Source organism: Lissotriton vulgaris, chromosome 10, assembly GCF_964263255.1.
Source record: "Lissotriton vulgaris chromosome 10, aLisVul1.2, whole genome shotgun sequence".
In the NCBI taxonomy this organism is placed as follows: Eukaryota; Metazoa; Chordata; class Amphibia; order Caudata; family Salamandridae; genus Lissotriton; species Lissotriton vulgaris.
This window is the reverse complement of record NC_141698.1, coordinates 50,765,588-50,785,762: the sequence shown is the minus strand read 5'-3', so window position 1 is coordinate 50,785,762 and position 20,175 is coordinate 50,765,588. Positions and strand designations below refer to the sequence as shown.

Below are 20,175 nucleotides of genomic sequence, written 5' to 3'. Positions count from 1 at the left end.
AGGTAGCTTCTCTTGTACGACATCACATCAAGGGTTTCAGGGTACAATTAAATAACAAGCACCCCCACAACGCTTGCAGTCTCAGGCTGAAGGATGTCTGTCCTTTCAGGGACGTGCACGAGGAAGAGCTCAACCCCACAGGCAAGGTGGAACCCCCACCAAGTGACTTATCAAGTCACAAGAACCTCCCTGACAACACCAGTGGAAGGTGGAATAGAAGACTTGCTTCAGGTGTGGAGGAAGGTGACGTCAGACAAATGGATGCTCAATCTAATAAAATGTGGATATTGCATAGAACTTGCCATGTCCCCGTAAGCACTGGGACCAAGGAAAAAGGTCCACTCAAAAGAGGAAACATCCCGTCTACTCAAAGTAGATTTACTACAGGGAAAGAGGGCAATGTAAAGGGTGCCCAGGAAAGACGAAGGCCTTCGGACCTACCTAGACCTTACTCTCTGCCTCTTGGAAAGGACGCCATTCAAGAGGTGTCCTCAATGTAGGTCGAAGTTTCCCCACACCGATCTACATGAGGTGTGCAACCTTTGCCTCTCACCGGAGCACGAGGCCAAAGACTATTCTGCTTGTGCCTCCTTCCGCTCCAAGAAGACAATTTGGGACCGACGAGCTCGAAGAACCATGGTTCGCTCGTCGGCATCGATTCCGGACGACATCTTACCAGAGGGAGTCGATGTACCAGAACAGAAGCGGGCCGAAATAACCGCCAGCTCCTCTGATGCCGAAGACTCAGACATCGGGGACATCACTCCAGCTCAACGGGTCGTAAGTAAGAACGTCGACCCCCGACCCTTCCTCGACACCCTCCAAAAAGGCTTCGGTCACACCCACCCCTTCGGGCCCGGGTGCACACCAAGAGACTGCTTCCCACGCCCTGCCTTCAGGCTCGGCAAAGAAGCCTACCAAGCCGTTAGGCGGCTCGGGCTCGAGTCAGCCTATTCTCCGGTGTCGATCCCACACCGACACAGAAAAAGAAGCCATCTTCCTCATCCACGCCAACCGTTCCTTCGACACCCAAGCACTCGGCGCCAAAGACTGGCACCGGCTGCCTAAAGGTCCCGACTCCCACGCTTCAGAATTGAAAAAACCCACGGAACCGAAAAAACACGTTCCCGTTGAAGACATTTCAAAAGGTCACAGTTCTAAGCCGAAAGACCCTAGACCAGCTACCGAGTCGGTGTCTAAAAAAACCTCCGGAACCGAGAACTTCGACACCGAAGGACATGCCATCCACAGAAGAGTTTTTTCCACCAGATCCTACTCAAAAGACTCTTGTTAAGGATCCTAACACTGGCCAACTGACTCTTAGCTCCAAGAAGAGACCCCTAGAGGCGCCTGCACCGCCTCCTCCTCCAAAGAAGAGACATTGCAACTTCTCCATTAAGGGTCCCTTCTCCACTTCCCCATACTCTTCCACCTCCTCCACCACATCATTCTCCTACACCATCCCCTAACCCAGATGATGTAGATACAGACTCTGATGACACAGGTGGGGGTGCTTATGACCCCGTAGGGAACAATAGTTTACATTAGAAGCCCAGCACCCCTAGATTCCTTAGTAGTTTCTAATGCACGTAAACGTGCCAATTCACAGATATCAGGTGAGGCCTCACCACCAGACAAGGAATTTAAACTAGTTGAAGCCTCCGGCAAACGATCAGCGTCACAGGCAGCTAACATATGGCGCCTTGCCAATACCCAAGCGTTATTGGCAAGATATGACAGGGCACATTTTGATGAACTGGCATCCATAATGCAGTACCTACCAGACCAATGAACTCACACAGTGAGGTCAAAATATCACCAATACTTCGATCCGTCATGCTCTAGATGCTACAGATACTGCCTCAAGGGCAATTAATACTAGTGTCCTTTTGTGTATGTTTTCCTGGCTATGTATTTCAGGTTTCAAACCTGAGGTACAACATTCCATCCTCAATCTGCCATTTCATGAGAAACACCTATTTGGCCCTAATGTCGATTTATCTTTAGAGAAAATGAAAAAAGACACAGACACAGCTAAATCTATGGGAGCTTTGCAGCTGCAAGGTCCCAGACGTTCTTTTTGTCGCTCATCATATAGAGGCAACACACGAGGCTACTTCTCCGATAGCCCCTCCACTTTTTACAAGGCCCCTAGCCAATCCACATTCACTAGGGGCTACCAAAGAGGGGGTTACAGGGGTAACAACAAAGGCAGAGGCAAAACCAACAACTCCCGCTCTGCCTCCACCCCTACCCAATGACTTGCCTAACCCCCACCCCCCAGCCCCCCACCATTCCACTCCTGTGTGGGGAGGACTGCAACAATTCCTTCCTGCCCAGACCGACATCACATCAGACAGGTGGGTGCGACAAATTATTGAGTCCGGTTACTGTCTAGAACTAACATCTACCCCCCCAAACATACCACCCAAACAGTGTCCAATGTCACAAGAGCATCTATCACTGTTAAAGCAAGAAGTAATATTTTTGCTAGAAAAAAGTGCAATAGAACCAGTTCCTCTCCACCAACAACTCCCTATACTTTCTTATCCTTATTTTATTTAGCAGTCTAAGGCCTATTCTAGACATCAGACCGTTAAACATATACATACAGTCAGACCATTTTCACATGGTCACACTCCAAGTCCTTCCTCTCCTGTTACTAAACGACTTCCTTGCTACTCTAGATCTCAAGGACTCATACTTCCACATTCCCATTCACAAAGCTCACAGGAAGTATCTCAGATTTGTAATAGACGGGCAGCACTATCAATTCAAACCACTCTCATTCGGAGTCACAACAGCACCAAGAGTATTCACCAAGTGCCAAGCAGTAGTAGCAGCACATTTACAGCTTCAGCACATCCTAGTCTTCCGTACCTCGACGACGGGCTCATCAAAGCTAGCTCATACAACCAGCGTGTGCTACACACTCATGCCACGATCCAACTGCTCCACAACTTGGGGTTCACCATAAACCACACCAAGTCTCATCTGCAACCATCCAAAGTACAACAGTACCTCGGTGCCACAATAAACACCTCAACAGATCTGGCTTATCCCACTCCAGTGAGGATATCCAGCATGCAAGCTCTTCTCACAAAGTTTCAGCCACAACACTCCCTTCCAGCACGAGTGTTCATGCAGCTCATAGGGATGATGGCCTGTTGCATTTTCATAGTGCCCCATGCAAGACTTCAAATGCGTCTTCTCCAAGAGTGCTGATCACATCAATGGAACCAGGCTCAAGGTCAATTAACAGACCTAGTGTTGGTAGACGGTCGGACTCCTCGCTCTCTGCAGTGATGGAACACCAAAAATCTTTCCAAAGGGCGACTGTTCCTAGAGCCAGTTCCTCAAATAGTCTTGACAGCGGACGCATCGCTCTCCGGCTGGGGAGCCCACCTACTGCAACACACCATGCAAGGCAGGTGGACACCACAACAAAAGTTACTCCATATAAATCACCTTGAGTTACTAGCTATATTCCGAGCACGGAAAGCTTTCCAAAGGCAAGTATCAAACAAAGCTGTGTTAGTCCGCACGGACAACATGACAGCCATGTATTACTTAAAGAAACAGGGCGGAACACACTCCCTGCAACTCTCTTAACTAGCACAAAACATATGGCGGTGGGCTATACCTCAAAACATATTCCTCCTAGCCCAGCATGTTCCAGGAGTACAAAATACCATAGCAGAACTGTTAAGTCGTCAGACACAACAAACCCCCGAGTGGGAACTTCATCTGCAAGTTCTTCAACCATTCTTTCAGATGTGGGGACCGCAGATAGACTTCTTTGCCACCCACAAAAACGACAAATGCCCAAGCTTCGCTGCCAGATATTCACACCCTCTGTCCAAAGGCAATGCAATATGGATGAACTGGTCAAACAAATTTGCAAACGCTTTTCTACCTCTACAACTCATGCCACTAGTAGTACGCAAATTACAGCAGCATTCTCTAACCCTCATCCTAGTTGCCCCAACGTGGGCCAGACAGCCGTAGTACACCACACTGCTACAACTATCTGTAGTACAGCACCAAAAACTATACCTGTCTCCACGCCTTTTAACACCGAACCGTGGAGAGATCAGGCACCCGGACCCTGCTCAACTCAACCTTACGATCTGGCTCCTGAAATCCTAGAATTTGGATATCTTAACCTTCCTCCAGACTGCATGAATGTCATAAAAGAAGCTAGACGTCCAACCACTAGAACATGCTATGCTGCTAAGTGGAAACGCTTTGTAATATATTGTCACAACAACAATATTAATCCCCTAGACGTGTCTATTCAACACATCATAGGATACTTACTACACCTCCAAAGATGTCATTTAGCCTACACGTCTATTAGACTGCATCTTGCTGCCATAGCAGCATATCTTCAAAACAGACAGCATCTATCTCTGTTTAGAGTGCCTGCTATTAAAGCCTTTATGGAAGGACTTAAGAGAATAATTCTTCCCAGAGTCCCACCTTCACCAGTGTGAAATTTGAATATTGTTCTCACACGGCTAATGGGACCTCCCTTTGAACCTTTACATAAATGTGAACTACAATTTTTAACTTCAAGCATTAACCATTCAAGAACCTTTCTTGCAAATGCATCATAATAAGGTCGTTCTCCGTACTAATCCAAAATTCCTGCCCGCGGTCCTTTCTCCCTTCCACTTCAATCAATCTGTGGAACTGCCCGTTTTCTTCTCGTAGCCACAGACAGTAGCAGAAAGAGCTCTTCATACCCTAGATGTCAAAAGAGCATTGCTTTACTACATCGAGAGAACACAACCCTTTCGTAAGACCAAACAACTTTTTGTGTCTTTCTCACCACCACACAAGGGTAATCCATTATCAAAATCTGGGATAACTAGATGGATTGTCAAATGCTACCACAAAGCTAAACGTACGTTATCTGTTCCTCCTAAAGCCCACTCTACAAGGAAAATAGGGCTTCAATGGCATTTTTAGGGAACATTCCCCTAGATGACATCTGCAGAGCAGCTACATGGTCTACACCACACACATTCACAGAACACTATTGTGTAGATGTGAAAACTAAGCAACAAGCTAATGTGGGCCAGGCTGTTCTCAAAACATTATTTCAAACTACTGCAACAGATAGGGGTGGTCGCCGCTAAGAATGGGTACTGCTATACAATTTATGCACAGTGTGTAATCTGCAGCTCATATGCCTCGAACGGAAAATGCTACTTACCAGTATGCATCTGTTCTTTGCATGTAGAGCTGCAGAGTTGCACACGCCCACCCGCCTCCCCGGCTACCCTTGTCTGTTCCAGTATTATCTTAATTAGATACAGCTTACATGGACATCCTTCGTTTTTCTTGCAAAGCTCCATCATTTCCCTAATGGTGAAAAACAATCTGAGGATGGAGCCGATGCCCATGCGCAATGTGGTCCAAAGGAGGAGTCGCCTATCTTGTGACTTCCAAAGAACTTTTCAGAACAAAAGCAAACTGCAAACATCCGGGCCCAACACTAGGTGGCGATCTATGCACAATGTGTAACTCTGCAGCTCTACATGCCAAGAACAGATGCATACTGGTAAGTAGCATTTTCCTTTTTCAGTCCGGGATTCTCAATAAAGACAAATCCTTGCCAAAATCAGACAATGAAAATATAGAGGTAAGTGTATCCCTGCGAGAAGAAGATAAATCGTCAATACCAGGAAACTCGCCTTTACCAGAGGGGGCAGTCTGACAGCGAGGACTGTGGTGAAAATTTTGGGGAAGATGGCCTCATGCATCCCTCTTATTCCATATGCATGGCTTCATATAAGACCGGGACGTTGGGACGATCTAGTGGTTGTCACAAAGAAAATACTGGAGGAAATGGCGGGTTGGAACAGATCACATTTAACAGCGGGAAGACAATTTACACAACCAACTCAAACAGTAACCATGTCTACAGATGCCTCACACATGGGTTGGGGCGTTCATATGGGCTCATTTAAAGTCAGAGGTGTATGGAAGGAACTAGAAGTGATCCAGCATATCAATGTCCTGTCCCTTATGCCTTCCAGAAACAAGTGTGGGGAAAAAATCAATATTATTTCAAACAGATGTTTTGTATGCACAGATGGTTTCCTGTAGAATATTATCCAATGCTTCGAGCCACCCTTGCCCCTAAGCTATTGGTGGTCTACCAAGAGGCCCACCAGAAAGGCATCCTTCCCAAATCTCTGTGTGAGGCTCTTATTCTGGGACTACCGAAACCTGGCAAAGACCCACTATTGGTAGTCTCCTATCCCCCGTTATCAGTGCTCAATATTGATTATAGGATATTATGCAAGGTGCTAGCCTATCGGCTGCTCCCGATGCTTTATTCCGTGGTCCACCCAGATCAGTGCAGGTTTATTCCCCAACAGCCAACGTACTATAACACAATTCGCCTATCTCACATTAAGCACGCAGTGGAGGAGATTCTGACCTCCCAGTAGCAGTCTCATTACACTTTGAAAACTTACACTCTTGGGTGGTCATAGTATCTCCAAGTGTGGGAGGCCATGGGGACGGGCTTGGTATTCCTTAATTGGGTTAAACTGCTATACACGGACCCACAAGCTAGGGTACGCACAGAACAGCATATCTCGCGCCAGTTTGCCATAGGTAGAGGACCCCACTGGGGCTGCTCACATTCACCCATAATCTTTGCACTGGACATGGAGCCCCTGGCTGCATTATTTCATGCCAGAGACCCAGCTTGGGGCATCTGAGTCGGTACTGACTGGCACACAGTCCAACAAGGGACCTGGGGAAACTTGAACAGTGGTAGCCAAGCTGGTCTGGAGTAGATAAATGTATCCCCAGCTGAACCAGGTCCTGTATGCACCACAACTCCCGATATGGGTTGTGCCAGCCACAAGAGCGCTATTAGGGATCCATGACCCTGCACTGTGGCAGGAGGTAGGGATCATCCAGATGAGTGACTTAAACAGTGATGGTGCCCTGCATTTGCTTCAAGACCTACAAGGGCTTTACCGGATCCTTCGCCACTTACCATGCTCTCACGCTGGCCCTTAGCGGCACATGGTTGATCGGTGGAGATGAGCCAAGATTAAATCCGGGATTTCAATGTTTCCTCATGCACGGCATGGGATGCAGGGTGATGTCAGCACTCTACTCTACTCTGCACTGCTGGCAGGAGGTACAGAATGGGCACTACGTAGTAAGCCTCACTGGGAAGATTGGGTGCTGAGCCCACTACCAAACGATGGTGGATGACAGTAGAACACATTAAGTGCGTTGAGGAATACTCGCCTGAATTTCACGCAGTTTAATATCCATCAAATGTACCTCACACCACACAGGCTCTTCATGATGTTTGTGATTGTCTGGACTGCCTGCCCTAGATGTGGTCACTAACCCTGGGTGTAGTTGGCGTAGTAGCGTTGCGCGTAGCTACTCGAAGTGCACTACGCAAACTGTGCAAAATGCTTGTCCGCACTGTGCAATCATTGCAAACCACATCTTGCACAGTTCAAGCGGTCGTTTTCTGCTGCTCGAGTAGATTTGTAATCGAGCGGCAGCTTTCTCAATGCCGCCTGGTAGTTTCTCAACACGAGCGATAGCAAGCATACTTGACCACTCGCAGTGAGATGTTATTTTGCTTGCTCGCAGTCACCAACTTGACGTTGAGGGCCGCGAGCAAGCAAAAAATGCCTGCTACGCGTTTTTGCACTGTGCTACGTGCAATTCGCGTAGCGCGTAGTTGCGCAAACTACGCAAGCATAGCGTAGTCCTATGCCCAGAGTTAGTGGTCACATGGTCTGGGAGTCCGCCGTTCGTACACGTGTGAAACCCAGGTGATGACCCATATCTCTGCAGTGGTCGACGTCGGACTACCTCCGGATCCACTTTTGTGTCTTCTGGGGATCATAAAACTCTCCAAACGCTCCAAATACTACCTAGAAATGGTGGATCTCGCACTGGCTTTGTTTAAACACCTAATAGCTATGGCATAGAAGGCTGCGCAGCCCCCCACGATTACCAGCTGGCCTAAGGTAGCACATAAATGGGTGCTGGCAGAGACTGTTTCATCCGACCAGCAGCGATATGCAGGCGAGGGAGTCGCCACACTCTGGGACACGCATGTATGTAAATTATTCAACAGATTGAATCCTCCTCCTTCCTAGACCGCTCCACTAGATGGGGAAACATGTCTGGTAGTGCAGATAGTGAATGCAAAAGGCTCCTGGAAAATCTGCACGATGTTACCAACACCCCTACATACCATTACACGGCCCACACGCCATACACTCTTCACCCTCTTCACCCTCCTTTCCCTCTGATGGCCACATTACATTGATTCACACCACAGTTCTCCTACACCTGCCAGCCTCTGGTGCACCCCGACCTAAATTATCTCCAACAAGTAGTTTCTTTTAATGTAGTACTGGTTTTACTGTTGTACATCTCTAGCTACTCTTCTGATGGGTGGGACCCAATGCCTCGAAATAGAATTGTAGAAAGCTGGCTCTGTATATGGTATACCACCAGGTGGTTATACCATGCACAGAGTCAAGAAATTCCCCAAGAAGTGTACAAAGTTCAGTGCAAACTCAAAGTGCTCTATTTGTGGTAGTGTGGACAAGCAGCCTTAGGCCTAACACAGGAGTGCAAGGCATTTGTTGTGATCACAATGACTAATAAATGACACACAACCCAAAAAGGAGACCCACTCCAATTTTATTAAAAAATAAGCTTTGTTCAAGATTTATTTTAAGACAAAGATCTTCGGAAAAAGGTCAGTCTTTTTTTAAATAGAAATTCTTTTCACTTTCAAAAGTGCCACTTGTGCAGTTTTCAGTCTTTGCAATGTTAACCTATGGAGGAAAACAGCAATTGAGTGTTGCAGGTAAGTAACCAACTTGCAGTTCCAGTCTTCAAGGTCAGCAGAGGGAAAGATTCAGGTAAGCACAGACTCTGCACCACCACCGGCTGGGTGCAGAGGTCAACGTTGAAGATCATGCCCAATGTTACCCGGTGGAGACTGGGGGTGCTTGAAGACATGCTGCTTGCAAGTAAGTAAATTAGTTGCAGGGGTCAAGAAGCAAGCACGGGGAGCACAAGGCAGTACCAAAGATACACAACCAGTGGCACAGAGGCGGCAGGGTGCAATCATGGTGTTGGGCGCCCAATGCAAGTGAATGGGGAAACTGGGATTTGAAAACAGACTGCAGGCGTCTAACCAGAGGCTTCGAGAGGAACACCAGCGACAGCAGAGGTAAATTGAGATGTTGTAGGTCGCAAGGACACAGCCAGTTGAGCTCCTCAATACCAGGGTTGCTATGTTTTCGGGGGCACCTCTGAGTTGCCCATCTTGAGTACATGTTCCAATAAATCCCACACTGACATCAGTGTGGGTTTATTGAGAGAAGTAGTTTGGTACCAAACACTCCTTTGTTTAGAGAAGCCATCGTGGTACTCGAGTTGTTGAGTTTCCAGCCCCTCTACGACTTCCCTGGCACTTAAAATATTAGGGGTTAGACCAAATTATTGTTGGAGCATATCTGTTCATGCAGATATGACCACCTAGGACATTGGGACGGAAGAGGGTGGCCTAGGGACCTGTGTGCCATGCCAACCAGCACTGCTTTGGTCACCCTTATAAGCGGGCCTTACAGCCCTCATCCTCAGCTGCAATGTTTCTCTTAAGAATTGCATTAAGGGTGCAGTACATATTGTGGCTAACAGAGGTCCCCTTACAACTCCACAGGGACACCTGGTAACAGCCTATGGTACTGCACCCTTTTAAAGACTGTGCTTTAACTAGGAATAACAAGGGGGAGGGCAGCGAGGTGGGCAGCATGGTGAAGGGCAGGGAGGAAGACAACATGGGGAGGGCTGCATCTCTAACCGTCTCCCCAACTCCATGCTCTAAACTTGCGCATTGTCTTTCGGCAACAGCCTGTTGCGAGATACCGATGCTCATGGTGACGTCTGCAGCAAACGTGGCGGACTATTTCGTTAGATTCAGTTACACACAAAGGGAATACTTATTAACTAACGTTCATAGACACATAACGTATAAGCAGGTAACCCATGCTCATTTGAAAGAAGGGTGGCAAGTTAGTTGCTTCCTTTTCTATATACATTTAGTTGTAGATATCCAAACCAATTGCTAAAAATCAAGCTTGCAATAAAAAGGGGACCTCCAGTTCCTGCTACAATCTTACTAAAAAGGAAAAGTAATAATAGAACTTTGCTTAAAAAAAAAAGCAACTCAGTTTTGTGAGAAAGACACAAAGCACCATTTAAAGATGGGCGCAGAGCGTGTTCCCTTTCTACAATAAAGTAAAAGAAAGGCAGCGGACGTCTGTATTTCTTATCTATTTACTTTTGTAGCATTTGCGGCATGCTACAATTTAGCTTTAAATGTGGGAAGCTAAAGCTCGGCATGCTGCGAATGCTACAAAAGTTAAAAAAAACAAAAAAGAAAAGAAATATGGGCGGCCTTAGGAAATAAATAATAAGCAGGAGGGAGGAGAAGGCAGGTGTTGTGCCTGCAACTCTAGCTACAACGAAGAAGTCATTGAGTAAAGTGTTCAGAAACTGAAATTTAAACGTACCGAGTTAAGTCACATGTAACTGGGGCAGTCCTCATTGGACTAATGAAGGACGGACTAATGAAGACTTTAATCAAGGAAAAAATAATTCCAAAAGACAAAGAAGCCAATTAAAAAAACATGGGCAGAGCCCTTACCTGAATACAGCAGGTTTTGAAGAGACAGCGCAAGAGCTGCCTAGACAAGACCTAAAAAGAGGACTGCTAGTATCTTTGAGAATTCCTGATCCAACCACTAGATGGCGGAATAATGCACAGCATGTGAATGAAGAAAATTCTTCAAGCTGCAAAACTACTCCTACAGGTAAGAAACCATTTTGTTACAGGTGTAGTTTTTCCGAGTATGTTTTGTAAATGATGAAGAGAGACACTAAAATAATGATTTTGAATCTGTCATAGCATGGCAGTGAGGGATATGGATTGGATCTTGAGCTTTCTGTTCAAAACATTTTGCTCTCTTTCGCACCTAATTTAAACGATTCTTTCTCAACAAAATGACGCTCATTACAGTCTGAATTTAGCTGGGATGTGCGCTTGCTGCCAGGATGATTTTGTGGGAATCTTCTAGACTTGGTCTTTGCCTCTGATACTGTCTAGAACACCTTTGTGCATTTTCTTCGGGTTTGCTTTTTTTTTTTAGGAAGTTGAGAAAAGTTACTTTACCCCATTTTGAATAAGCTATTAATTTGTTTTTATACATATAATATTTCGGCTCCAGCCATAGTCCATGTGTAAAATATGCTGTTTCAGAATGCATTTTAGCATCACTGCAACAGCCAGTCGTACAAATTATAGTCCAGTCCTGTTTTTTAATCTTCCTAAGTGAGGGCAGATTTTGTTATAATGCATTGTTTGACATTTGCCAAGAACTGCAAGAAGCATTGTGCTTTAGCTTCAGTACTAAACTGCGACTTATTCATTGCTGTCCTTAGTTAATTGCCATGCAAGCCAATTTGCAAATAGATTTTATAAAAGCAAGCTCCTAATTTTTCTCATTTTTTTTCTGTAATCTCAACAGTCCAAAGCTGCATACGTTCTCTTCTATCAGCGCCAGGACAAAATCCGCCAGCCTAGCGCCCCACCACCACGGGCAAAGCGCTCCAGCACAGCTACTTCTTCAAAGCAGGTTGACACAGAGGTGGAAGAGGTCATGTCTAGTAGTAGTGTCTCTGATGATGGGGCCACCTGCAACTCGCACGAATGCCAGGCTAGCACCTGCCGGAATGAATCTATGGATGTAGACTGAAGTCGCGCCCCTCCTCGCCGACGAGGGGGGGGGAGGAAGAAGAAACGGGGGCGAACCGCCAGCTCTCTAACTTTGCAGACTTGAATTTGGCCACCACTCCCAAAAAGCACGGGAGGGAGGTCGGAGAATATCTCAGGCTTTTTTGGAGGGGAATAGCGTAGGGGGCAGAGGGAGAAAGGAAAAACAGTGCAGAAAAAAGTTCCAATCATGTGTAAGAGTCACACACTCCCAACCACCCTTGAACCTTTTTTTTAGCAATGAGAAGTCTGGGATAACAGGAAGGACCACCTGAGAAGGAATGCACCTCTTTGTATTCATTAGCATTGGTCTCGGAGACATGGAGTCTTGGACAAAACTGGAGACCAGATGAAGCTAAATGAGGCATGGATATGGGCCCCTGAGGGACAACAGCTGCTTGTGTGATTGTGGTATGAGCTGTGCTAATATTTTGACATGATTGGAGGGATTCACATAACTTTTAAGAGTCATCAATGTCCTTCCCGTTCACCTCCTATCCCTAGAAAATAATAAGTGGGTTTAGGAACTTTAGAGATCATGTGTCACTTTGTTTTAGTTGAACTTGCTTTAACTTGATCATTTTACATGCTGTTTCTGAGTTTCACCCACATTGTTGCAGCTCCCCTCTTTTAATTGTTACAGGGCATTGAAAAACCTACGTGGTATGGGGTAAATAATATAATATCCTATGCAGCGCTTCTTTTATTTGTGGTTAAGGAAAAGTAACTGCATGCATGCAGCAGTCCTTTTCCTCCCCTGCCCCTGAAAAGTCCATACTGCAGAGTATGTGCCGCAGTTAACATTTTTACCATAATCCTCCAAACCTACCTTGGACTGGAGGATACTCATCCCTTGGTTGCTGCTTCTTTTGAGAAAAGTGTTGGGTAGGCCTTTAGTGTGAAAAATGTTTTGTTTTTTTGCCTTTTGGTATTGCATCAATATGCACCTAAGCATATTTGTCCCTGAGCCTTTACCATCTGCTCTATCACTGATTGCCTATGGGCCAGAAGATCACTGCCTTGCCTGGTGGAAAGGGCCTCTGCGGTGGCTGAAGACTTGAGGAATCGCAGAAATCAGAGATGGTGTGTTGTTGCCGCCAAGGCAACTCTGCAGTTTGCTTTCCCTTGCCCTGCATCAAACCTGTGACGTACTGCTCAACTTGCACTTTAGGAGGAAGCAACCTTCATCTTATGGATACCTTACAAGGAGTATGTAAATAACAACCTCCATCCTTTGGCTCTTTTGCAGGTTTAGTTTTTCATTTGCTAGTCCAAGTTCTCTTTTCTTTTAGGAGGATTTGCTATTTTTCAAGTACAGATATTGAAGTAGAAGTAGATTGCCCCCGGTAATAGCTCATAGAGTACTCTCACCTCCTAACCACCAAATGAGAAATAAAAGCTAAAAATAATTTATTCATTCTGCGCTGACATTGGTTCAGCAAAATTCAGCGTCTTCCTAGTCTTCTCTTTCCTTCCTGTTGAGTGAGGGGCAGATTTTATTTTACTTGGTCATGTTGTCATTTTCTCCCCCCTCTGCTCAAATTGGTGGCTTTGCTAGTGAAGTACAGCCACAAGTCTGCAACTGTTGTCATGACTAAGCCTCATCTTCATTATCATTTTACATTTTTGAGAGTTGGTTGTGGTGATGTCTGAGCCACATTTATCGTCTCCTACAAGAGGCACGCTTTCTCAAAAACCCATGCCCAACTTCTTTTTCCCCCAACCATGATCTTTGTGCGTATTCCCTCTGTGGAGCAGGAGCCTTATGGGAATGCCATCACACCTTTAGCCAGTGTAGTTTCTGTTTCACATATATCTCATGCCGCCTCAGTTGGATAGGTTTTCTAGACCGATAGAGTCCCTTTCCTGGGTTCCAATGAGGTATCTGTTTAGCTGCTTCATTTACCAACCTATGTCACCAGCAAATGTTTCGGCTCAACATTGCGCTCTTCCCTGCTGCCCTGAGTCTCCCAGTAGCTTGCTGTAGCTGACCAGCAAGGGTTACAGTAGTATCCGGTTTGTTTCCCTACCCCAGAGGTCTATGTTTTCTCAGTCCCTTCACGTATCAGTTTTCTTTTGGGGCATATGGGCTTAGTGCTTCGATTGCCATCATTGCAGCACTCCACTTTCAACTGTGATCTTTTAATATACCCTTGTGGGGTTCCGCTTCCCTCACTAGCTGGAAGTGATGCTGTAAGAACAAAATATGTCTAACATTTTAGCCAATTATCCACTTTTCTTCTTACCAATCTTTCCATTGACATTCCTTCCACACCTTAGGGAGATGAATACTATTAAACCTGAAACTCCGCCTACAACATGCATCGAAAAGCAGCTGGCCATTATTTGAGGAAAGTTACCGTGTAAGTGTGAAACACTTTTCATTCACGGTTATGAATGCTCGGTTTGGTCCTGAGTTGTCGTACATAAGGGTGGAACTAAAGTAGATTAGCTCGGAATGGGCTCTTTTCACAGCAGGAATCCTGTCGCACAGCAGTGTAAAGTTACTGTCTCTATGTGACACAGACACTGAGCTGTCTTGATCTCTACACAGCTTGCTTCCTGCAGGGGCTACTCTTTAGGAGGTATGAATAGAGTACAGCACTGAGGGATTGTAATATTGCAAAATGGGCACTCCTTTTCCCACGTCCAAAGAGAAAATCCTTGATGATCTCATTCCTATGTTTAAAGTCTACGGTATAGCGCAACACTTTGAAGATATGCATATGTAGGTGCCTTATGAGTGGGAATGTCCAAGACCAGATGAGTGCTTTGCACCTCACCATGCATCTGCTTCAAGAAGATAATATTTATACTTGCTTAATCACACCCCATCTCCTTTCAGTGGTCCATTGACATTGCTGCAGCGGCCAAAGGTATCTCCCCTGCAGTGAATTGAATGGCTTTGGGGTGCTAAATATGGGAAGCAAGCTGCTAGGAGAGAACCAGAGTGAAGGGATTACCAGTGATCTACTTGCATTGCCAAATGAGAGGCAGATTGATCAGATTCCCTGCGTCGCAGAACCCTAAATATCCTGCCATAGAAACCACATTTCCCGGTCTGCCACCGCCATAAAGCGCCTCAACTTCAGGAGCTAAAATTCAGGCAGTTCTGAAACGATCCCCATCCCCCTCAAGAAGGTTTGCCCTAGTTTTTGCCTGCACTCAGAGTGGAGCGGGTCCTGTGTACTGAGTACATGAAAGAAATCACAAGAACAAAACATACCTATTTTCTTTTGCAGTTGAGTGTTCTCCTATAAGCATTTGTCCTCATATTCATTTTGGCGGAGCATAGGAGAACCTATGAACGGCAAAGTAAAGGTTATTGGGCTTGTTGACAAGAGCATACTTCCTTGATTTGAATCTCTATAAACCTTTGCTGTCTGGAAGAGGATCGGATCCAACCTGGTCTTCCATTGATAATAGAGAGCAGCTGAAGTCCCGATTCTTTTTGGAAGTTCCGAAAAAAGGCCAAGGGAAACATGTTCTGGTGAAGATCTCTCTCTAAAGTTATGTTGGTAATGTTTTTATTTCTGTTGTAAACATGTTTATTCCTTGAGATCACAAACATCCTTGCATACAGGGGTAATGGGCCCTATAGAAGCAGAAGAAAGTGCATTGAATGAACCTTGCTTTCATGATTTTGCATTCACTTGTGCAAAATGCATTTTGTATCTATTCTGCCAGCCCTAGCTTCATTGTTTTTGACTAGTTAGAGAAGTTCCTTAACAAATGTTCATATCTAAGTCCGTTGGAGCTATTTGGGATTATTTCATGAACTACCAATCAAACCCTTCCCTGAGGCGGCAGAGCTGACACCTCTGTGACAAAGTCATCGGTTATTGCCTTTTTTAAGGAATTGTTGTGATTTAGTTTCATGAGCTACCAATTGTGGTCATGGAATGGAGGGCTCATAAATAATGTTGAAGCTGCCTACCTCTAGGCTTGACAATTTACAAAGATGGCTTGCGATGGCCGAGCCATATAAAGATGAAATGAGCTGAAGATGTAGAGCGACAACTTCGGGTGCAAACGTATGGCCTGTTGACATTAGAAAAAATACTACCTGATACAGAGCGTGTGTATGTGCATGTGTGTGACAGAGAACGTGATGGCAAGGGAGCAAATACTGGCTGCAGACAGGTTCAACCTGAGGATAGGTGGGTTTGGATAGAAAGGAATAGTAGCGGAAAAAAATGTATGTTGTGGTATAGTGTCATCTCCTTACAGGCCTAAATGAAATACAGCGGATGTACATCTCCTTATTTGGATTCTAACACAAAAAGTCAAAAGTAAAAACATGCAGAGGATGTGCAAAGGTGACGTGGGGTCTAAGAGCAAAGACGAATAATTCAGTGTGAAGGTTGCGCTCAAAAAAATGAAGAGCTGTATCACCAAAGGATGTTGGAAGATGGGGCCTAGAGGAGCTGAAGAGATTTATGTTGGACATAACATTGAAATGTGATTTATCCTGCTGGCAATAGAGCAAGAAAAGAGGCGTGCTCTCAAAACCCTGGGAAGGAAAGCTGCTCACAAGTGGAGGGTATCCAAAAGAGGCACGACCACATTTGCTGTTTTCAGTTTTTAGACACTGATGCATGGCACATATTCGGGGCCGGGAAGGCATTGAATGTCTGATCTGCACATGTATGTTACGTTCCTTACTTTCAAGAACGCACATTTGTTCAGATAAGTTCAGCAACCGGTCGGATTCCAACGCTCTGAATTGTTTCTTAGAAAATATATATATATATATGTATATGTAATAGCCACAGTTTTGTGCCTGCCGATTTTTCGAAACGGGTGTATCCTTTACGGAAAGGGTAAAGTGGCCAGGCATCCTGGAGACTGTACTGTAAATAGAATACCTTTGGGAATATATTTTCATTTTTGTTTTTATTTGTTGAGTCTTTTAGCTTCCCTTTACCCTCTTTTCCCTTTCTCCGGGGGATAGCTAAGGGTGTCTACCGCTTTTTCCTCAGAGCACACATTTGTATTTTCTTATTGAAAAGAGAAAAAGAAAACAAGGAAGAAAAAAAGAACTTGAAATCTTTTTCCTTTCTTTGCTGTTGTTGGAAGTTTTGAAGAAAATATTTTTTTGGCACACTGCGAACATTGTATATAATAAAAATCATTTTAAAAAATGAAGTGCCTTTATTTAACAATTGCTGCATTTTTAAGCTCCTGCCTATATGTGAGTAAGTACATCTAGTATGTTGGTCCTCTGATCAAATTACTGCGTAATGTTGAACTAACCAACTGTCAGTGAAGAAGAGGGAATTTACATTCATGTTGTTTGAATGTGGTCCAGCAATCGGGGATTTCTTTGTACATCAACTGTTGATTTTTGGCTACATTCAGGAAGTGATGCCTTTAAACCTTAGAATGAAGATGCTTAAGTGAGGGAACAGGAAAGTTTCTGAATGGTGCAGAGTATATAATGAGGGACCTTGGACTGTCATTATATCACTGATGTGTAGTGTCCTCTTTCCCCTGCCTGTTTTATTGAATGTCCTAGGTGTTGGCCAGCAGACCGGCCTGCGCTCTTTTGGGCTGTATTTGCACAAGCCACCAGGCTTTGTACTCTCACCGCATATTCCTCAAGAATGTGAGCTGATACGTCGGACACAAGTGTATCTTCACAATCTAAACAGGCTCCTACCTTTTTAAATTTATTGTGATATCAAAACAATTTAAGGAGAGACAATATGGATTGGTCCAAAGACCAAAGTCTCATTGATGTCTTCCTGAGTAGCCAAAACTGGCATCTTCAAGCCACCTTCCTTTTATGATCTATGTCTCCAGTAATGAGAACAAAGGCTTCTTGTGCAGGAGTCTTAATCGAACCTTGGCTCTTTCAAGATTCTCCTGCTCCCAAGTGTTGGAACCAGTGTAACTGAGGAAGTTGTAAATTAATTAGACCTTGCCTAGTGGTACCCACACTAGAAGTGAACAAGGGATCTTTTTTTTCTTCCCCTTGTACAATAGGTTCATCCATTATTTATTCTTATTTTTTACAGACATGTGTATTGCTGCGCTCCGGTTCGAAACTGGCTTTTTAGATCGACTTGGTGCGCAATCCTCTCTACCCTTGATGGTATTGTTTCATACAGTATCGTTTCTGTCAACGAAATCTACTTTTTCGATCAGAAAGCTTCATAAACGGCCTTCAGGCCTAACCACGTCAGTCCAGCTCTCTGTCGATGGAATGGACACGTTCAAATTCTGTCCTCAATGCCACGCAAAGTATCTGTGCACTGACAACAGGTGTGCAACTTGTGCTGGTCTCCGAAGCACAAAAGACTGTGACGCTCGAATATCGTTTTGTTCGAAGAAAATCCTTCCTGATTGTCGGGTCAACGTCAAGAGATGCAGCGTCAAAACATTGAAGACACACAGGATATCTCAGGTGAAGAGTCTGGTCAAGAAGATATTGGTTTATCAGCGGCGGAGGAGGAAGAGGCTTTCTCCGTGCCGGGGTCAGATTCGGAGCTGGAGGTAGACCTTGATGTCGAAAAACTTCCGTAGGTACAGGGTGACGTGAGTACAGAAGACCCCCTATTCCCATCAACTCACTCACAAAAAACCTAAGACTTCGTCACCACCTCTTCCTTCTGGCCAAGGTCGGCACCGAGACATTGTTTCCAACGCACTGCCTTCCGGCTCGGCTCCGAAACACCCAATCACGCCATCCCGCTCTGGACCGAGTCGACCCAAATCCTCTTTGGAACCGAAGGCCTCCAGTTTGAAGTCTAAATCCGCCTCGGAGCCCAAATCCTCCACGCCGAAAAATAAACATCCTAAATCTTCTGCGCCTAAAGGCTTTTCTATATCTGCACCAAAAGCGCCAGCGCTGAAACTGAAAGATGTCCGTTTGGATCCAAATTTAGACATTGTTCCTCCAAAAATGGATCCCAAACAGAAGAGACTTTATATTAACCCAGAAACGGGTCATATCCTTACCAAGTTGCCTAAAAAAACACCAGCTTCTTGATGACAACAGTCATTACAAGATCCCTTTAAATAAGAAGAATGTTGGTACCAGCCCTTTTCATCCACCACCAGCATCCCCTCCACCACCCTTTTCTCTGACTTTAAATCCTTTGCACATCACACCTCAGGATTCTCCACTATCCCAGCCTTACTGGAACGGTATTGATGAGGTACATGCATTTACCAGTAGATCCATGGATGAATTACACAATTGACCTTCCATTATACAATGATCCAGGCATTTACCCTGCCAAGCCATCTCCACCTGATGACAATGTATCTCATCAGGAACTCATTGCCAGGGCTACAGAATACCATGGGGTGGTACTACAGAAAGGATCCTTAGAAGAGGACTTTTTGTTTGAGGCACTAGGATCCAGACTCTGGTCGACACAAAGACTCCCTATGCTTAAGGGTTTGATGAGACACAATAGCCAGATATGACAGGGCACACTGGGATGAAATGGAGCAATTGCTCCTATATCTCCCAGATGAGCATAAAGCAAAAGCATAAGATTTGGTACATGAAGGAAAGCTAATTTCCAATGCATCAATAAGATGTGGTCTAGATGCTGCTGACACCACGCCTGGAGAATTCCTCACTAGCATCTTACTCAGAAGACATGCTTGGTTAAGGATTTCCAGGTTTAAGCCCAAAGTTCAACAATTTATTTTACATACACCCTTTGACAAATAAATATCTCTTTGGTTCTCAGGTCGATAAGGCACTTGAGAAAATGAACACACATTGCAATAGCCAATAGGCCTTGCCTTTTGGCTTTCTAAGTGTTTAGACATGCAGCACATTATCCTGGGTTAAAGGCCTATAGGTCTAAGCAACCTACGACTTGTAGGTTCAGAATGGAAGACGAGTGAGAAACTGTAGAGGCGTCAGGGGAGCAGGTTTCTAAGTTAGGAGCTTGTTACTCAAAATTTGACGTGAGCAAGCGCACAAATATGCAAATTCTAAAGTCGCCAGTAACCAGAATACTGCTTTCCGCTATGTCCACCACAGCCCAGCTCTGGGTGCATTCAGGTGTATGGAGTAGCCGTCTTATCACATAGTGAACTAACTGTCCCCCTTCCAGTGGGGCTTGTACAAGAGGGCGTGCATGCCGCAATGATCGATCATTTAGTTAAGTGCCAGTTTCCTCATTCCTAGTAGCCTCAGTAACGGCGGAGCTGCTCTTTATGTGGTTTATTTTGTTTAATGTACTGTGTAATTGGTTGCGGTGGTCCGACACGTTTTTCTGCGCCATATTAGATAAATAGTGTCTATTTTGGGTTATAAATAAAGTAACAACGCTCAATATCATGATCAGGGGTTG

The 20,175-nt window shown here is 45.0% G+C and overlaps 1 protein-coding gene across 1 annotated transcript in view; it reads left to right on the top strand.

Moving 5' to 3' along the window:
- Nucleotides 1-17,002, top strand: part of USP11 (ubiquitin specific peptidase 11) — a 280,476-nt gene extending 263,474 nt beyond the window's left edge. The window contains exon 21 of the mRNA XM_086940434.1: nt 11,610-17,002. Within this exon, the coding sequence (XP_086796560.1) occupies nt 11,610-11,837 (228 nt within the window). The 3' untranslated portion in view covers nt 11,838-17,002. The remainder of the gene's footprint in view (nt 1-11,609) is intronic.
- Nucleotides 17,003-20,175: the final 3,173 nt, after the last annotated feature.